General features: G+C 42.6%; 1 protein-coding gene across 14 annotated transcripts in view; it reads right to left on the reverse strand.

The window, feature by feature from the left end:
• The window catches only part of ZNF532 (zinc finger protein 532), a 132242-nt gene that overhangs the window by 19886 nt on the left and 94023 nt on the right, over positions 1-18333 (reverse strand). For 13 of the 14 annotated variants that reach the window (XM_012446440.2, XM_012446438.3, XM_021672033.2 and 10 more), the window contains one exon: positions 18046-18327. The exons of the other annotated variant lie outside the window; for it this stretch is intronic. In XM_012446440.2, coding sequence (XP_012301863.2) covers positions 18046-18327 — 282 coding nt within the window. The remainder of the gene's footprint in view (positions 1-18045; positions 18328-18333) is intronic. 14 annotated transcript variants of the gene reach the window in all.

Here is an 18333-nt window from a genome sequence, read left to right on the forward strand (position 1 = left end):
GGGAGAAATATTTAAGCACAGAGTATACACTTCGACCAAGAGTTGACCAACCTTTTTTCTTAACGGCCAGAAGGTATGTTAGGCTTTCCAGGCCATAAGGCTTCTGTTCCCACTACTCAACTCTGCCCTTGTAGTTTAAAACCAAGAATAGACAATGATAATTAAATAAATGGGCGTGCCTGTGTTCTCATAAATTATTTACAAAAACAGGTGGTGGCCCATGAAAGGCAGTTTGCTCATCCCTGATTGAGACCACTGTTTCACATTCAATAGAAAAGAGACAAGTCTCAATCATTCAGAACCAAATTTATGTAACAATGCAGATAACCTAGCCGAAGCAAGTCCTAACTATGAAGTGAAAAGAACGCTTTTATTTTTTCATGTGCCGTGCTCTAAAAAGTTTCCGAGAACCAACACTATCACTGTCATGCGCCTAGATTACCAAGGTGACAACTTTGAAATAAAGAGGTTAAAGGCCAAAGTGTGCTTACCACTATGCTTATTTAAAACAACGAAAACAAAACCAAGTCTCTGAAGTTTCTGGTTATAAAACTGTCTGGTCTGATGACACTGTACAATTGAAAAAGTAATGACGCAGAACGGTAACAAATGCACAAGAACAGAAGGTCAAATCCAGAGCAGATGGGAAAGAAACGCATCGCACCATAGTTTCTGAGCTTAGAGCAGAGGAAAAAAGAAAGAGCTGAAGGAAGGCTACCTAACTTTCTAACAAGCTGCCAGCATCATGCCAATGAAACCCAGAAATGCCTGCCAGGGCACGGTGGGGCTACCAGGGGCCTCTGCATCCACCTCCGCTGGCCGGTGGGGATGTGCAGCAGAGGTGTGGGGCTCTCACTACACACCCTCAACAGACCTCACATCTCTTCTCTGTCAGGGGACTCTCGGGCCAATACTCTCCTGCCATCCACTGGGTACGTCTTCATTAATCCTTATTAGAAAGCCACCAACAAAAGAAATCCTGACTAATCTTTACTGCCTCTCCTTCACAGTGATTGACGCCCCGGAAAGAGAGCTGACAGGTGCCTTGGGGCGTGTGTTGCCACGGTCATAAACTCTGAAACATTCACCAGAGACCACATGACTATGAAAAAGATCTTTGCTGCCCTATTTGTCTGGATCTGGCTCAACTTCATTCCCCTTCTACTTGCAGGGGTCTGTCCTACCTTTGAAGCCTCCCTGGCTCCTAAGATGCGCATCTACAGACGGGTGATAGGTCACTGCTCTTATTTCTCCTCTTCTCAGAGAATCCAGTCTTCAAAAAGGACCACTGGCAGGAATAGACAGAATGCTTTCCTTCTGGCACAAGTAGTTATACAACCTTTTGGCCCTTTTTAATCACAAAGCAATCTAAACAAAAAAAGGTCATTGTGGAAGATTTCTGTCTCCATATAATAGCTAGTATTTTATAAAAGGACAAATACCGCTACATAATAAAAATTAAAGAATATCGCCTGAAGACTTACATAGAATACTAGAATACTAGAAATAGTATTATTTATTTCCACAAATCAAAAGACAAAAGAAACTAATCATTCCTTTTAAAGAGAATTGCTGTTTTTAATCAGATGATCTGTAAAAGAAAATGTGTTAACAACATTAAAAAGTAAACAAGCAAACCCAAATGTCAAAAAAGCTAACAACCCTACTGATGGCAGGTCACTGTCTCCAGAGTCCTAGCCCTGCATCATATAGGAACTTTCCAGCTGCCTGAGTGAACCACTTTAATAAGGTTCCGCCGGTAGGTGTAATCAACCATCAGATCTGAAGATGTAACAGAAAAAGGGTAGTACACAAGTGACCCCTTGGAGTGTCCCAGGAAGGCGCTGTGTACCCAGGTGAGAGGCCAAGCTGCCAGGCAGCGATGAAGACGCTCCCCTGTGCTCCTTGTCGGTGCTGATTCTGGTGTTGCAATGACTGGTTTTGAGAGGCCATGAAGAGAAGGTCTGACCGTGGAGCCCTTCTTCCTTCCCGGAACCACTCTTCCAACTGGACATTAATGTGGACTTGCTAGATTTGGCGGACTGGAAGGGACTTTCCTCTGTGCTCGTCTCACCCTAGGCCCCAGCTCTCCTCCTGCCTAAGCAGCAGAAGTGTGTTCGCACTCACAACTCAAGGTGGCTGCGGAAAAACCCACATCCCAAGGCCCAGGCAAGAGGGCTAAAATGCTCTGCAGAAAGTCCTGCGATCCCTCTTGGTCTCAAGTTTTCTCAACTTAAAACTAAAGTGAGCCAGCATCTCCTGCTTCTCAGTTACCTTCTGGGGCTGTCTATCTTACAATTTCGTATTCACTCAACCATGGCCGGGAATGGACTCTTATTTCCCCACATGTGTGGCTAAATTATTTTCTAGTTGTTTTGGGTTTCAACATAATATCAATTTACAGACCAAATCATGTCCTAAATTCTTAAAATCTGAAAATGTGGTCTGCCAGTTTGACGAACACATTTTCTTAAAGAAATTACAAATGACGGTTCCATTCTAGAGCAAGTCCGTAACAGCCTCACCAGGCACTGCAACAGAATCACAACACTGGACCAACGCAACAGAGCCAAAGCACCATTTTCAGCACTGATTCAATGAAGAAACCTAATCCCAGTGCAAATCTGGGTTCTTCAAGACATGAGAGATACGACACTCCTCCCCCTCCCGCCACCCCAAGGGATCTACATCTACACTCTACCTGCCACAGATTCCAGGGACAGGGAGGGAACCCTGGGCCACAAGAAGGGATTTGAGGTTGAGAGAGGACAAGGGAGAAGGTTCAGGGAGGCACTGGCCTGGGTCTGCAAGAAGCCAAGGCTGTGCCATCAGTAAGCTTCCAGGAATAGGAGCACCATGTGAGACAGCAGAACCCAACCTCTAAGCCAAAAGGAAGAGAAGGGTGAAGAGGAAGACTCGCTGCAGCCATGGGCACCGGAAGCCGAGCTGGAAGGAAAAGTGCTCACCCGTGACAGTGACGGAGCTTAGTCTCCAGCTATGGGAATGTTTTTAATCAGAAATATGTTTTGGCCAGGAAGTCCTGGTACATTCTCCCAAAGCAGACGGAGACAGGCACCAAGTCTCCTATTTTTCCTGTCTCAGCAACGGCATCAGCCCAGTGTCAAGGAAGCCTCTACCTTCTGGGCCCCTTAGAGATAAACAGGAAAAGCCAGGGGGGAAATATCTTCCTTGGCCTCCAAAATAACAGCAGCCCTGGTAGGCAATGAACTTCAAACGTCTGAAGTGTCTATAAACACCTTAGTCACTGTGGTGTCCTTAAGCACCATGTTCTAACCGGTTATTGCCTGAACGCCTTGGAGGGTACTGACTTTTCCGAGACAAGTACCATATGTGCTGTACTTCATGTGCAAAGACACAGCTTGGTACCCACAGCTCGAGCGCTGTAAAGGATTTTTTCTAACACATGTTTAACGAGCCTGCACTGAATCCACTCCCTTTAGGCCGGCAATTCTGGCCAAACGCTTGCAACTGCCATGCAGCAAGGCAGAAGGAAGGTACAAATCTATAGTTTTAAGAAGCAGTGAGAGTAAGTAGCCACAGCCAGTCCTCAGCTGAACTGAGGTCTGAAGCAGCCTCAGCAACCCAGCAGGCCGTGGGAGACCGAATGCTATGCGTTTCAGTTAATTCCTTGCACGGTATTTACTGAGCTCTGACTCTAACTAGCCAGGATCTCCATGCCCTTGAGGAGATTAGAATCTGCTGAAGGCAGAAAAAAGGGGGGTGCTGGCACAACAGGCAGTGTGGTGGAGGCGGCCACAGGTGCACAGAAGGGTGCACGGGGGCAGAGTGGGGATGGAGAGACCTGCTGGCCACAACTAGCTCACAGGCAGGAAATGCAGCAAGGAAAGGGATTTCCAGGCGAGAGGAACAGAAAGTAACAAATACAAGGAAGAACGTGGCACGTGTCAAGAAACTGCAAGCAGCTCTGTATTGCTGGAACAAGAACAGACAGGGGTCCAGGGGAAGGAGGGCTGGAAAAGGAGGCAGGGTAAGATCATGGAGGGCTCCAGGGCTGCCTATGACAGAACAGTCGCACTTCCAAGAGATGCTCTGGCAGCTGTGGAGGGTTATCAGGAAAGCTTTGTTATCTGGCAATGGGTTCTAATAATAGAGGGATCCGTTCTGTTGGGGACCCTCTACTGGGACCACCAGCTCTTCCAGCTCTAGGCCCACTGGCCCCTAAATCCTAGCAGACTTTCAAAAAGCCGCCCACCGACCTGATGACTAGGCTCAACACCTTTGCCTCACTATTATTTTGTGTTACTTCATTGCACATCCTTCGGTGTGGGGTTTTTATACTTAATATCCAACGCGATGTACATTAATACACTCATGCAGTGTCACAAGAAAACATGCACGCCATAACAATAAAAAGGGTTAATAAAGCCACAGCTTTTTCCTTAGACCACAGAACCAGGCATACATAAATACATGTTTATAGTCCTTCAACCTTGTTTATAGCAACCTCGGGTGAGTTTACAGAAAAATGCCTCCAACAGACATCTGACCAGGCACCAACATGTCACACTAAAGAGTGTCTTCACAAGAACCTGAAAAAAACCTTCTTCTGGCTATACATAAGATGTGGACTAATATTTTACAGCCTTTTTTGCATCACATTTTCAAAATAACACGCTATTCTTTCTTGAAAGGATTTATTTTTCTGTCCCTAATGGAAAAATAATCTGTAAATTTTAGAAGTGGAAACTGATTGCCTGTCATTTCGGTTTTTTTTTTTTTTTTTTTTTTACAATTTAGACGGCAAACCTAATGGTTCCTTCTTTGTATCTTTCACTTTATTTCAGTTCAGTGAAAACTGCCTGGTACTGGGGCAAGCTCAGGGCTTTCCAGATTCTTGTTCATGATCCAAAAATAAACAGGTTTGCTAAAACATCTAATAAATATAAAATAAAATTTAGAAATAAATAATGAACACCAAGGCAAGTAATTTAAAGATAAATGTTTTAAATGAAAGATAATGCCCAAAATAAAAACTCATGGTTTTTCTAGCTATTCTTAAAAATATGTAACTCCTAAACCGAAATTATTTTCCAATCTCATCTTTCTGTTAGGCAGCCTTTATAAACTCTCCAGCATTAAGAGCAAAATCCCCTAAATAGCTTATCTCTCAGCTTAATCCCTTTACAGCAGAACTTCTCAAGGAGAAGAGAGAAGGTAGAAGAGTGGGAGGGAAAGTGTGTGTGAGTGTGAAGGTAACACAATTATCTAGAGAAATTTAAAAATAGACTTCACTCCTACCCAGGTCCTACCCACTTCTCCATACCCCAAACCCCCACAACCAGACTCAGAAAAAACCCTGATTCTAATTGTGTTCTCTCCCTCGAGAGCCTCTGCGTTAAGATAACTCCTGGAGTCAAGAAGGGGCCTCTCTCTTGTGCGTTTCTCCACATTTCAGGGACTGCAGGAAGAGGCTCTGTCTCCCAGAAGGCTCAGGCCCTGCTACCAGCCATGCAGCCCTCAGATACATCCCCCCAGGCAACTGCTAAATCCAAGCCACTCTAAAGCAAGTCAAGACGCTGCAGGAAGATATGCCCAATTAATTAATGACACCATGGTGCTGTTAACAGCAACTGCAAGTAATTCCAGCCAAGCATCAGGCCCCAGCTGAGGAATGTAAAACCATGACACTCAGACATTCTTCCAAAACTACACACACATCCAGTTAACGATGATAACCAACTTTAACCAAGACTGAACACCTAAGTGAAAATGACTACATCAAACGCAGACGGAAAAACTGGATGGAAACTCACATATTTGCTAACTGTTCCACATCTATATTGAAAGATTCAAGGAGACTAAAATTAAGCAGCTTTTGAAATGTCAGCTTTCATGCTGTGCAAACTGCGGGAGTCTGGGCTAGAAACCTGCCGCTGCTGCCAGGCTGCAGAACCCTGGGGTGAGTTACTGAACCTTCCTCAGGCTTCATTTCCTCACCTGAAAGTGGGATTCGTAACTGTCTCCCCTCGGGAGGCAGCTGCTATGAGAGTAAGTAGGGTAAGCCCTCAGACAGTGTTCACCCCAGCATTCTTAACACCCCACCTTCCAATTTAGCCACAAGCTACCAAGATCACCAATAGTTCAATATGTATTTTAATATGCCCTGAACCAAAAATTTTCAACATCCTTTTTACAACATATTTACAGCCTTACATTAAAAAAGAGGTTTTTATTAAATGAAATGGAAGACTTTAGAAAACTACATATAGTAAACCATACTAATCAAATACCACAAACTAATTAAATATAAATTATAATAAAAATTAGTATTAAAAAGAATTATAGATTTATATAAGAAATACATATTATATATAATAAATATATGGAGTAAAAATATTTAGAATATAATAAAATTATAGGTCAGGTATGATGACTCACATCTGTAATCCTGGGACTTTGGGAGGCCAAGGCTGGAGGATTACTTGAGGCCAGGAGTTTGAGACCAGCCTGGGCAACAAAAAGAGACAACTCCCCTGTCCCCAACTTCCTACCCCAGTCCCTACAAATAAATGAAAATCAATAAAAATTAACTGGGCATGGTGGTGGTCACCAGTAGTCCCTGCTACTCAGGAGGCTGAGGTCGGCGGATTGCTCGTGACCAAGAGTATGAGGTTGCAATGAGCTATGATCATGCCACTGCACTCCAGCCTGGGTGACAGAGCAAGATCCTGTATAAAAAATATATGTGTATATATAATAAAATAGACTAATAAAATATCAATTCCAGTGGCCAAAACTAATGAAAAATAAGTTTCATAAAACCAGCAGTGATGTACATTTCTAGCATTAATATACAAACTCTAACTTATGTGACTTTTAATCCGTGGATTTACATCTGACCCAAATGCAGAATCGAGTGAGAAGCCATCATTCTCTAATAATCAACCAGAGGTAGAAGAGAACATGCAACTGATTTAAAAGATATTTCTCCTAAAACTTTGAAAGATCATAAGTAAGTTCTAAGCCAAAAAAGATAGGAGAAACTGTTTTTAAATTTTTTACCAGTTGTTAGGGTAATAATAAGAGTTTGGCAGAAAGTTAAAGTCACCAGAGCTGAAAGATGAGTTTTAGAAGAAAAAAAAATCTATGATCTCCCTACACTGAGATTAATTAGAGACTTTGTAGTAACACATGCCTAATGACAACAGGATGAACCATAACGGTAAAAGAATGCCAGTGAAACCATCTGGCAGTGAACTATGCAAACCAGACAGTATTTCAGTATTTCTATCCCCTTAACTAATGGCCATCACCACAGTACAGCGGGAAGACAGAAACAAAATGGAGATGTAACGTTTTCTCTATTTCACAAAGTTCTCTAAAGAAGTTTCAGGGAGATTGCGGGGGGATTTATGCCCTACCACACATTTCATACGCATGGCTAGGTTCCAGGTTGAGTGGGTGGGCACTTTTTAAAAAAACATTTTTTTTTTGAGACAAGGTCTCGCTCTGTTGCCCACACCGGAGTGCAGTGAGAGGAATACGGCTCACTGCAGCGTCAAGCCCTGGGCTCAAGCAATCCTCCTGTCTCAGCCTCTGAAAGTGTTAAGATTACAGGCGTGAGCTACTGCACCTGGCCAGGTGGGCACTTAAAAAAAATGTATACACATATACACACACACACACACACACACACACACAATTTCTTTTAAATACTGTGCAAGTGAGAGTCTTGCAAAACTCCATAGTGAATCTGACTCTAAGCATGGTGGTCCCAAACTGGGAAATGTAAGCTGATTGCCTTGCCATTCTTTTTAAAAGTAACAACAGCACACCTGCCTCAGTGGCTCTGCTCATCTCTCCACACTCTGATCCTTTCATTCTCCCACTTCCCTTTGCTGCCACTACTGTCTTCACCTACATCTCTGAGGGAACTGAAAGTGAATTTCAGAACGGAAAAGACTACATAATAGCAAGTATTCCAAATCACCTGCACCTCGTATAGAAAATGCAGGAGAGGAAAACTTTTCTTAAAGGCTTTAGGAACAGAAATATGAAGACAGCCTAAAATCATTTATAATCAGGCATTAAAGTATACTGAACAGACTTAGGGCCCAGCTTTTCCTCTACTTACTAATGCTGTCATTTCCAATGGCCAGAGAGGTGCATCCCTTGCCTTCACCACTAAGAGTGAAGGTTGGGTGGAGTCTTTAAACCAAGATTGAATGTTGGGTGGAGTCTCTAAACAAACACACTTGAGATCAACCTTCCGCAAAATATAAACTCGGCAAAGGTGTGTCGGTGCTACGGCAGTCACACAGTGAGGGCCACAGCAATGAGCAACAGCAGCGAGAAAAGGTGTGTGGCGGATCCCAGCTGGTATGAGTGTTCCCGGCGCTGCTGCAACATTGGAATAACCTGGAAGCTTCCAGAACACCAGGGCCAGGTCCCATCCCTGGTGATGTCAATTAGCTGGTCTGGGGAGCACAAGTGTGCTGGGATGTAGGCTCTCCGGGTGATTCTCACGTGTAGTCAAGGAGTCAGGCTCACTGCTCCACCTGCAGCCTTGCGCTGACAGGGACTTCTTCCTAGAAGTTCTGTTTCTATCTACAAATTAGACTAACTGTAAAACCAAATGCTTTCTACAGAGCTTGGTTAGTTCATGGAATGACTTTTAGACTGTGACTAAATATCCAGCTCACACTAGCAATGGTTACTACATGGATTATTACTGGTAGTTTCCTTTCATTCTATCATCCGAAGATAGAATCTCTTTTTTTTGAGACAGTGTCACTCTGTCACCAGGGCTGGAATGCAGTGGTGCAATCTCTGCTCACTGTAACCTCCAACTCCTGGGTTTAAACGATTTTCCTGCCTCAGCCTCCTGAGTAGCTGGGACTACAGATGCCTGCCACTATGCCTGCCTAATTTTTGTATTTTTAGTAGAGGCAGGGTTTCACCATATTGGCCAGGCTGGTCTTGAACTCCTGACCTCAAATGACCTACCCAGCTCAGCTTCCCAAAGTGCTGGGATTACAGGCATGAGCCACTGCACCCAGTCAACCCTAGAATCCTTTTTATTCCATTCTTTTGCAGGTGAGCATTTGGCCACTACTTGAATACTTCCAGCAACAGGTAGGCAGACATTTCACTCATGCATGGCTCCAGCTGGTCTGGAATAATCACATGCTGGTCCTCCCACAGAGGACACGTATCTGAAGACAGCTATCAAAGCTCTGTTTCACCCCAACTTCTCTCTTCCTCCTGCCACTGTTTCTAGACTCTCAGTGTTCTGCTTACCCTCCTCTGCTGGCTGTCAGCATCCATCTTAAACTGGTGCAATGGAACATTTCCCACCGTTTAGATTCTCTGTGGCCACCTTACTGCAGATGGTAAATATTATTTGTCATTCCCTCCCCTTTGTGGTACACAGGAATGTGTTTGGGGCTGCTCACGTGATGCATTCTGGCCAATGACATATGTTGTGCATCACACCCAGAATAATGCGCATGTAAAGACCAGGCATGACTCTCCAGTCTTTTTCTCAGTAACACCTACGTTGAGACAATGCGGCTAAAAGAAACAGCCTTGATCACTGAGTTACCAGTGGAAGAGATGATTGTCCCCGAGAAATGCAAACTTGGCATACCAAACTCTGTATGTACAAGAAATGAACTTTTATTGGATAAATCGATGGGCTTTGGGGGATTGTATTGCCACACAGACTAAGCCAGTAATTCGCAAAGTATGGTCCCAAGATGAGCAGCATCAGCACCAGCTAGGGCTTGTTAGAAATGCAAATGATCGGCTTCCATCCCAGACCTGCTTGCTGAATCAGGAGCTGTGGAGTGGAGGCCAGCAACTAGCTGAACAAGCCCTCCAGGTAATTCTGATGCACACTCCGATTTTGGGAAACGCTAGCTAGATGACGGTGCCAAGTCAAAGGAAGGGGGTTAGCTTTCCTTGGTATGAATGCTATCTCAGCAGCACAAAAAAGATGGGTTGTAGCAAGACAGTCAAATAAAGACAAAACGCTTTTTCATAGAACTTAGCTAAGCCATACCTACCTCACATAATATCTGTGTACTTTTATTTTTAAGTGGAAAGCTCTGTATTTAAGATCTGTCTTGCAAAATCCCTCCTAGCTTCGCTTCCTACAATCAAGTCATTGATAGAAAGGCTGAGGAAAATCTGATCTGAGACAGAAGCTTTCTCTCCAACAAGACAGTGAGCCATGAGTCAGCTATCCATGCAGTATTTCACCCAGGCCCTCCAGTGCTACACTGTACAGAACAGCATCAAAACGCACAGAATCTGTCAACAGTTAGAGGTTTGTTCTACCTACCAACTGGTCCCTCTGTGAAGAAAAGGAGATTGATCTGAAATCACACGTTCATAGTCTTTGCCTAGTTCTTTTCCCCCAGCACTCAGACAGGAACCAGCTACTTCACCATCTGTTCTCTGAAATCGTTGTGCTCAGTAAGGTCAGACAGACTTTATCTGAAACCTTCAGAATCTACCCAACCTGCTTCCTTCACACAAGCAGGAAATCTGGCCACACCTCATCGCCATGACATGCATGTACCTGCAATCTCCTTTCACTCCATGTAAAGATGAAAAAGTGGCCCGGTGCAGTGGCTCACACCTGTAATCCCAACACTTTGGGAGGCCAAGGTGGGAGGATCACTTGAGCTCAGGAGTTCAAGAGCAGCCTGGGCTTCATGAGACTTCATCTCCACAGAAAAAATTTTTAAAATTAACCAAGCACGCTGGGCACAGTGGCTCATGCCTGGAATCCCAGGGCTTTAGGAAGCTGAGGCGGGCTGATCACCTGAGGTCAGAAGTTCGAGACCAGCCTGGCCAACATGGTGAAACCCTGTCTCTACTAAAAATACAAAAATTAGCTGGGCATGACAGTCCACACCTATAATCCCAGCTACTTAGGAGGCTAAGGCAGGAGAATCACTTAAACCCGGGAGGTGGAGGTTGCAGTGAGCTGAGATCGCGCCACTGTACTCCAGGCTGGGTGACAGGGCAAGACCCTGTCTTAAAAAAAAAAAAAAAAAGAAAAGAAAAATCTACTTAGAGGTGGTAAACATATAACGTCTCTATATGAAGAACCTTCCATTTTGGTGAGTTTCTTTCAAGAAAAATTTAATTAAAAAAATCTATAGTGCTCAGAGAGGAAACATGGTATACACAGAAAATATCTACTACGCACCGTGCTACATGCTCTCATGTTATTTAACTTCAAAAGACTCTTACATGGTAAATATTTCCATTTTAGACCTATGCAAACTGAAGCTGAAGCTGGAAGCTGGCAGTTGTTACTGTTTATTTATTTCACAAAGCCACACTATTTGCTGTGGTGCCAGAATTTACAGACACAGAACTGGACCACATGTACGTCATGAAGCATCTTGAGGTCGGGTGCAGTGGCTTATGCCTGTAATCCCAGCACTTGGGGAGGCCAAGGTAGGCAGATTACTTGAGCCCATGAGTTCAACTGGGTAACATGCTGAAACACCGTCTCTACTAAAAATGCAAAACTTAGCTGGGTGTGATGGTGCACACCTGTAGTCCCAGCTACTCAGGAAGACTGCTTAAGTCTGAAGGCGGAGGCTGCATGAGCCCAGATCGCACCACTGCACTTTAGCTTGGGCAGTAGAGTGAGACCCTGTCTCGAAAAAAAAAAAGAAAAGAAAAGGAAAAAACCTCAAAAGATCTAAGGTTCATTTTGATGGCATCAGAGTTCCATAATTCAGTACATGTGCCTCTGCTTTAGGATCTTTCAATTAATAAGTAAAGGCTCGCCGGGCGCGGTGGCTCAAGCCTGTAATCCCAGCACTTTGGGAGGCCGAGGCGGGTGGATCACGAGGTCAAGAGATCGAGACCATCCTGGTCAACATGGTGAAACCCCGTCTCTACTAATATAAAAAAAAAATAGCTGGGCATGGTGGCGTGTGCCTGTAATCCCAGCTACTCAGGAGGCTGAGGCAGGAGAATTGCCTGAACCCAGGAGGCGGAGATTGCGGTGAGCCGAGATCGCGCCATTGCGCTCCAGCCTGGGTATCAAGAGCGAAACTCCGTCTCAAAAAAAAAAAAAAAAAAAAAAAATAAGTAAAGGCTCCTTGACGTGTAGGAGAAAATGATTACAATTATCATAAAGTGTGTTATAATTTTCTAGATTTGAACAAGTACATAGAACTTTTTAATTTTACTACCGGTTTACATAATTATAGAATGTTTGATCTCAGATATTATCTGAGAATAGATGTTATCTGAGAAAAGAATGACCTCAGATACTATCTCATTCAAGGGATCTTCGTTTGGTTCCTAAAAGACCTTCTAGAACAACTAAAAAGAAAAGCAGGAGATATATAACCCACCTAAAATCGTATATAAAACTCTGCATTTGTGCATGGATCTGAGAAGGGGCTCACAGCTTGGATGAGATCATCAGGTTAATGTGACACTGACAGCCTGTCCTCCTGATGTTAGAGTTGAGAATATGGAGACACAAAGGTGGTAGGATTTCCGTGGTTAGAAAGCTAGTTAGGTACCTGAACCCAGACTGCAACTTGTGTCTATCTGTGACTAACGCAAAGCCCCTTCCCATATGTGCAAGTAACAATCCAATCCAAAGAGAACTGCTTCAATCAGTGACTCCAGAGATACTCTGCAACACACAATGCTATAAGACACAGAAGACTGTAATAATAAAATGGACATACAACTTGTCCTCAAAGACTTTACCATTTACAAGGACACCTAAAATCTGGCCATAACAAAACAATAATATCAACTTTAGAAAGCGATCAATTTTTTTTTTTAGACAATACATAAGCATTTGAGAAAAGATTTTCAAAAGAGAAATTGCTCAGTTTTTTACTGCTTCCTGCATATAGAATTTCTGTAACAACCACTTTTTAAAATGCTTCTGTTTTGACTATCTTTGTTAAATAGCTAAAGTAGTAATTCAGTAAGTTGTAGGTTTTAAGATGATTATGCCTATAACAAATATGCACTGAATATCTGTCAACATTTTTTTAAAGTATTTCACTTGATATCAGATTACAACAAATAACTGGAAAAACTGAAAGTGGATACGGACAATTCATTTTTTAAAAAGAACATTAGAGGCCGGGCGCGGTGGCTCAAGCCTGTAATCCCAGCACTTTGGGAGGCCGAGGCGGGTGGATCACGAAGTCAAGAGATCGAGACCATCCTGGTCAACATAGTGAAACCCCGTCTCTACTAATACAAAAAATTAGCTGGGCATGGTGGCACGTGCCTGTAATCCCAGCTACTCAGGAGGCTGAGGCAGGAGAATTGCCTGAACCCAGGAGGCGGAGGTTGCGGTGAGCCGAGATCGCGCCATTGCACTCCAGCCTGGGTAACGAGCGAAACTCCGTCTCAAAAAAAAAAAAAAAAAAAAAAAAAAAAAAAAAAAAAAGAACATTAGAGACACAGAAAAGCTACTGAATAACTAGCAGAGCCAGAAGTAGGTTTTTGTATCTGGTGTTTTTTTTTTTTTGTAAACACAGAGTCTTGCTCTGTCACCCAGGCTGGAGTGCAATGGAGCAATCTTGGCTCACTGCAACCTCTGCCTCCTGGGTTCAAGCAATTCTCGTGTCTCAGCCTCCCAAGTGCCTGGGATTACAAGGTGCCTGCTACCACACCCAGCTAATTTTTGTACTTTTAGTAGAGATGAGGTTTCACTATGTCAGCCAGGATGGTCTCAAACTCCTGACCTCAAGTGATCCACCTGCGTTGGCCTCCCAAAGAGCTGGGATTACAGGCGTGAGCCACCATGCCTGGCCAGTTTTTGCATCTTAAAGACAAAGCTACTAAATATCTTTACTTAATAAGTGGAACTATATATAAAATCTTTCTTTTTAGTAAAGTTCATTCTGGATGGGAACTGAAAAAGGGAAGAAAGGTCAAAAACAATTATTGAAACCAAAACGGCCACCTAAAATGAGTAGCAGTGAATTACATTTTGACGAAAATTTTTAACTTATGCCAGTTAGATTTACACCTAACTTGAAATATTTACTCCAAACCTTATCAAAATAATAATCATGCTGGTAGCAGTAACACTAAGGTAATGACTGTATTGTGGCTGGCAGAATTAGATTATTCCTCAAGTTATTATATTTATATATATACATGTATTTTTAAGTCATAATTATGATACTAAAATCAAGTATACATTCCAAGTTCACTGGTTCAGAACACTCACATATTTATCATAATTCATAATATTTCATTGGGTAATCCAATAAGTTTGAATTTTTCCAATAACTTCTGGGCTGATGGAAGTAAAAATGTATTCTCCCCTGAGACTTTCAGCCCAATACAATTTTTGATCCCGCATATGTATATAGCGTATTTCATATTGATATCTCATCTTCAACCCATAAGGATTAGAGAATACTTATCACCTCATACATAGTTCTCTAGGTACACAGGACCACTGGAAGATCACTAAACAGGTACCCATTTTAAAGAGGAGGAAGTTAAGTTTAAGAGGAGTCCGATGTCTTCCAAATCAGAACTCATTCTTGGTCTGTTAATTCAAGAAATACTTTTCAACCAACTGAAGACACAGATTTGGGTGCTATTTATATATATACTATACATGAGAAACAAAGTTATAAAAGTGGTTGAATTTTCCCAAGAGAAAGTTAAATGTTTCTGGAACAGAAACCTGAAGGGTGTTCCGGTAATGGTGAGGAAAACCCAGGAGAGAGCAGTGTTCTACAATAAGGGTAGAAAATGTGTTTAGAAAGAATTGCTGATCATGTGAAATACTGCTGTGGGGTGAATGAAGGTAGAGACAGGAACACGTCCAACAGACTTAACATCAAAGGGGCCACCAGAGAACCGTGTTCAGAGATAAGGTGGCATTTCCTTCCCGGGGTAAATGGGAAGGAAAGGTATGGACAGCAAGGTGCTCGCTTGGTTGTCTGAAGGAAGAAAGAGAAAAGAAAGCGCAAGGGATTTGAAGTTTGGGTGACTTGAGTATTCTAGGAAAGGAGAAGTGAATGGAGATGGATACAAGATGCTTGTAGAGGGATGTTTGGAAGTGGAGTGCTCTGGGGTGATTCAGCACAGTGCAACTCAAGCACCGGTTGCGGTCCCGCATTCAACACTATTCATTTCACCAGCTTACAAAGACGCTCCTCCCCTCTCCTGGCCCACTCGTCTCCTTCATTCTCCCAGGAGGCTGAGGGAACAGGAGTGAAACTGCAATCTAATCTGATGTGCCTCATTCCAAAAGCAGGGCCTCAACTCCTTCAAAGCTAATCCTAAAATCCTACTAAGCCAAACATTTCCATTCTGATGAACATCTCCATCAAAACCAAGGGCACATGTGTGCACACACATCCAATTCTGAGTGGCCTCTCTGCCATGGTTCCAGAGCAAAGGCTTTCAATCAGTGGTACATTTCACCCCACCAACTTTTTTGAAACCATCTCCTCCTCTTATATCCTACATCTAATCATTATCACATACGTAAGATAAATGTAGTTTTTTAAAAAAGAAAAAGTTCTGAAATGGTACAAGATAGTTACAGAAATCTCACGAAATGAAAGGACTGAAGGACTGGACTACCAGATGATGACGAACGCCAGCTACTGTTTGACTCTTATGCAATCTGGTAGGAGTGCTATGGAAGACTCCCTAGAGCCACCACATCAGGCTCCAACAGCACCCCTGACAGCGTATTTATACCATAGGTTATTTAAGTGTTGCTCCTTAAAACTACCCAGTATTTACAATGAACACTGTACAATGCTAGCAGGAAAGTCTAAGATGAAGAAGATTAAATAAGCAAAGTGCCACTAAGCCAAATATATTCTGTAAGAAACTACTTTTTATATCAAGATGCACTATAATGAGACAAAATACAGTAACAACATCTTTTTGTAATTTGTGACTATTTTGATCCATGTTCACAGGCCATTTGGATGATCACAAAGTAAACCATGTCAGTTTCATGAGTAGCTCAAACAAATAGTATAAATAAATGAGATTACAGAATAGTTCTTAGCACATGTAATACAACAAACTTCTCAAGGATGTAGTGTAGACTAACTACAAAACAATTCCTATGTACTTTTTTTTTTTTTTTACACCCTCTCAACCCAGCTTTTCCCGACTCCAGGAAGAGAAGGCCTCCTATATAGTCTTTATATAGGCTCACTAAGGATGATTATTTTGTTCTATTGGCTTAAGTTAAAGCAGTAAGATGACTTTCTTTAAAAACATCATGTATTTGAACCCACTGAGTAATGTCAGCACTGGGACTACAAATGGGACAAGCTGGTATAATGTTCCTCATGATGAAATACAAAAAGAATGCAGCACCTATGACATGTTCTTTTGTTGTTTTTTAGTTTTGAGACAGGGTCTCGCTCTATTGCCCAGGCTACAGGGCAATGGCATGATCATGGCTCACTGTACCCTGGAACTCTGGGCTCAAGTGACCCTCCCGCCTTGGCCTCCCAAAGCCCTGGGATTGCAGGCATGAGCCACCATGCCGAGCTGACATAGACTACCTTAAAAAAAAAATCTAATCTAATCAAAATTTCAGGAATATGAGATAAAGAGGAACAAGTTAAATGGTGTCAAAAAGTAGCAAATTCTGGCTGGGTGCAGTGGCTCACACCTGTAATCCCAGCACTTTGGGAGGCTAAGGTGGGTGGATTCCTTGAGGCCAGGAGTTTGAGACCAGCCTGGCCAACATGATGAAACCCCACGTTTACTAAAAATACAAAATAATTAGCTGAGCATGGTGGTGTGTGTCTGTAATCCCAGCTACTTGGGAGGCTGAGGCACGATAGTTTTCTTTTTTTTTTCTTTTTTTTTTTTTTTTTTTTTTTTTTTGAAACGGAGTTTCGCTCTTGTTATCCAGGCTGGAGTGCAATGGCGCGATCTCGGCTCACCGCAACCTCCGCCTCCTGGGTTCAGGCAATTCTCCTGCCTCAGCCTCCTGAGTAGCTGGGATTACAGGCATGCGCCACCGTGAGGCACGATAGTTGCTTGAACTCAGGAGGCAGAGGTTGCAGTGCACTGAGATTGCACCACTGCACTTCAGCCTGGGCAACAGAGTGAGACTCTTTCTCTCAAAAAAAAAAAAAAAAGTAGCAAATTCCATGTTGGTTCCTAGTGTCAACAAGTTTTTTTTTTTTTTTAAGTAGCAATTATCCAAATCTAGTAAAGTGAGAGACAACCTATATATAAGACAACGACCCAATTTTTCCAACAAATCAACCATACATTAAAAAATAAAATGGAGGACTATATAAAATAAAGAATTACACAACAACCAAATGCAGTATGTGGACTTTTTGGATTCTAGCCATTACAAACCAACTTTGAGACAATCAGGAAATGTGAACACAGTCTAATATTGCATCTAATACAGTATTAGATAATATTGAAAAATAATTTTGCTAATGTTATTAGGTCTAATAAGTTATTTTTTAAATTCCTTATCAATTGGAGACATATACTTACTATTTAAAAGAGAAAGAATTTACATATCGACTCAGATTTTTCAGCGATTTTGAGTTACAGAGCTTCCCCTAAGGATGCGGTTCCTCTTCCTACTACCAAACTCAAGGAAGACTCATGTGAGTCATACAGATGCTACAAGCAGTGTTCCGCATTTCCACTGTCTTTCTCTGCTCCTTTCTTCCTTAGCTGGCACAGGGATAGAGGTCAATTCAAATGCCTTTAACTCTGATTTACTATTTTTCTCTTTGCTAAGCTATCAATACGAATGTGGTAGGTAACTTACCACATTCGTGCATGCATACCAGTCTTGAGGTGTGCATGTGAAGGCAATTACTAGGAAAATCACAGAGCAAGATTGAAGGATTTGGAAAGGTCCATTTTATAGATGAAGATACTGAGGCAGACAGACACCAAGTGATTTTCAAGGTCACACTACTCATTACTGACAGAGCCAAGCCAAGAACCCACATCTTGGAAGCGTGATGTCCAGTGCTCTCTTGCACTCACCCAGAGCAGCCTTCATTCTTTACTGACCTTCCCGTGCTCCTTCCTCACGTGGGATATGTACACATCTCTCTGCATGAAGAGCCGGTCACACTCCCAACACGTCCACCCGGGACTGGCCACTTTCTTGGTTTCCACTGATTTTTTCACAGGAGATGGAGATTTCTTTTCCAATTTCTCTTTCCCATTCATGGATTTGGTGTCCTCTTTGTTCTGATTTGCTGAATTTTGAGTTGCAGGCTTAATGCTCAAAGGCAAGTTTATACCCAAGTTTGGAGGCCCTTCAATACTTTTCAATGTTCCATGCATAGACTACAT

This window comes from Aotus nancymaae, unplaced genomic scaffold (assembly GCF_030222135.1).
Source record: "Aotus nancymaae isolate 86718 unplaced genomic scaffold, 86718_ANA_hifiasm-v0.15.2.pri h1tg000020l, whole genome shotgun sequence".
Taxonomy (NCBI): domain Eukaryota; kingdom Metazoa; phylum Chordata; class Mammalia; order Primates; family Aotidae; genus Aotus; species Aotus nancymaae.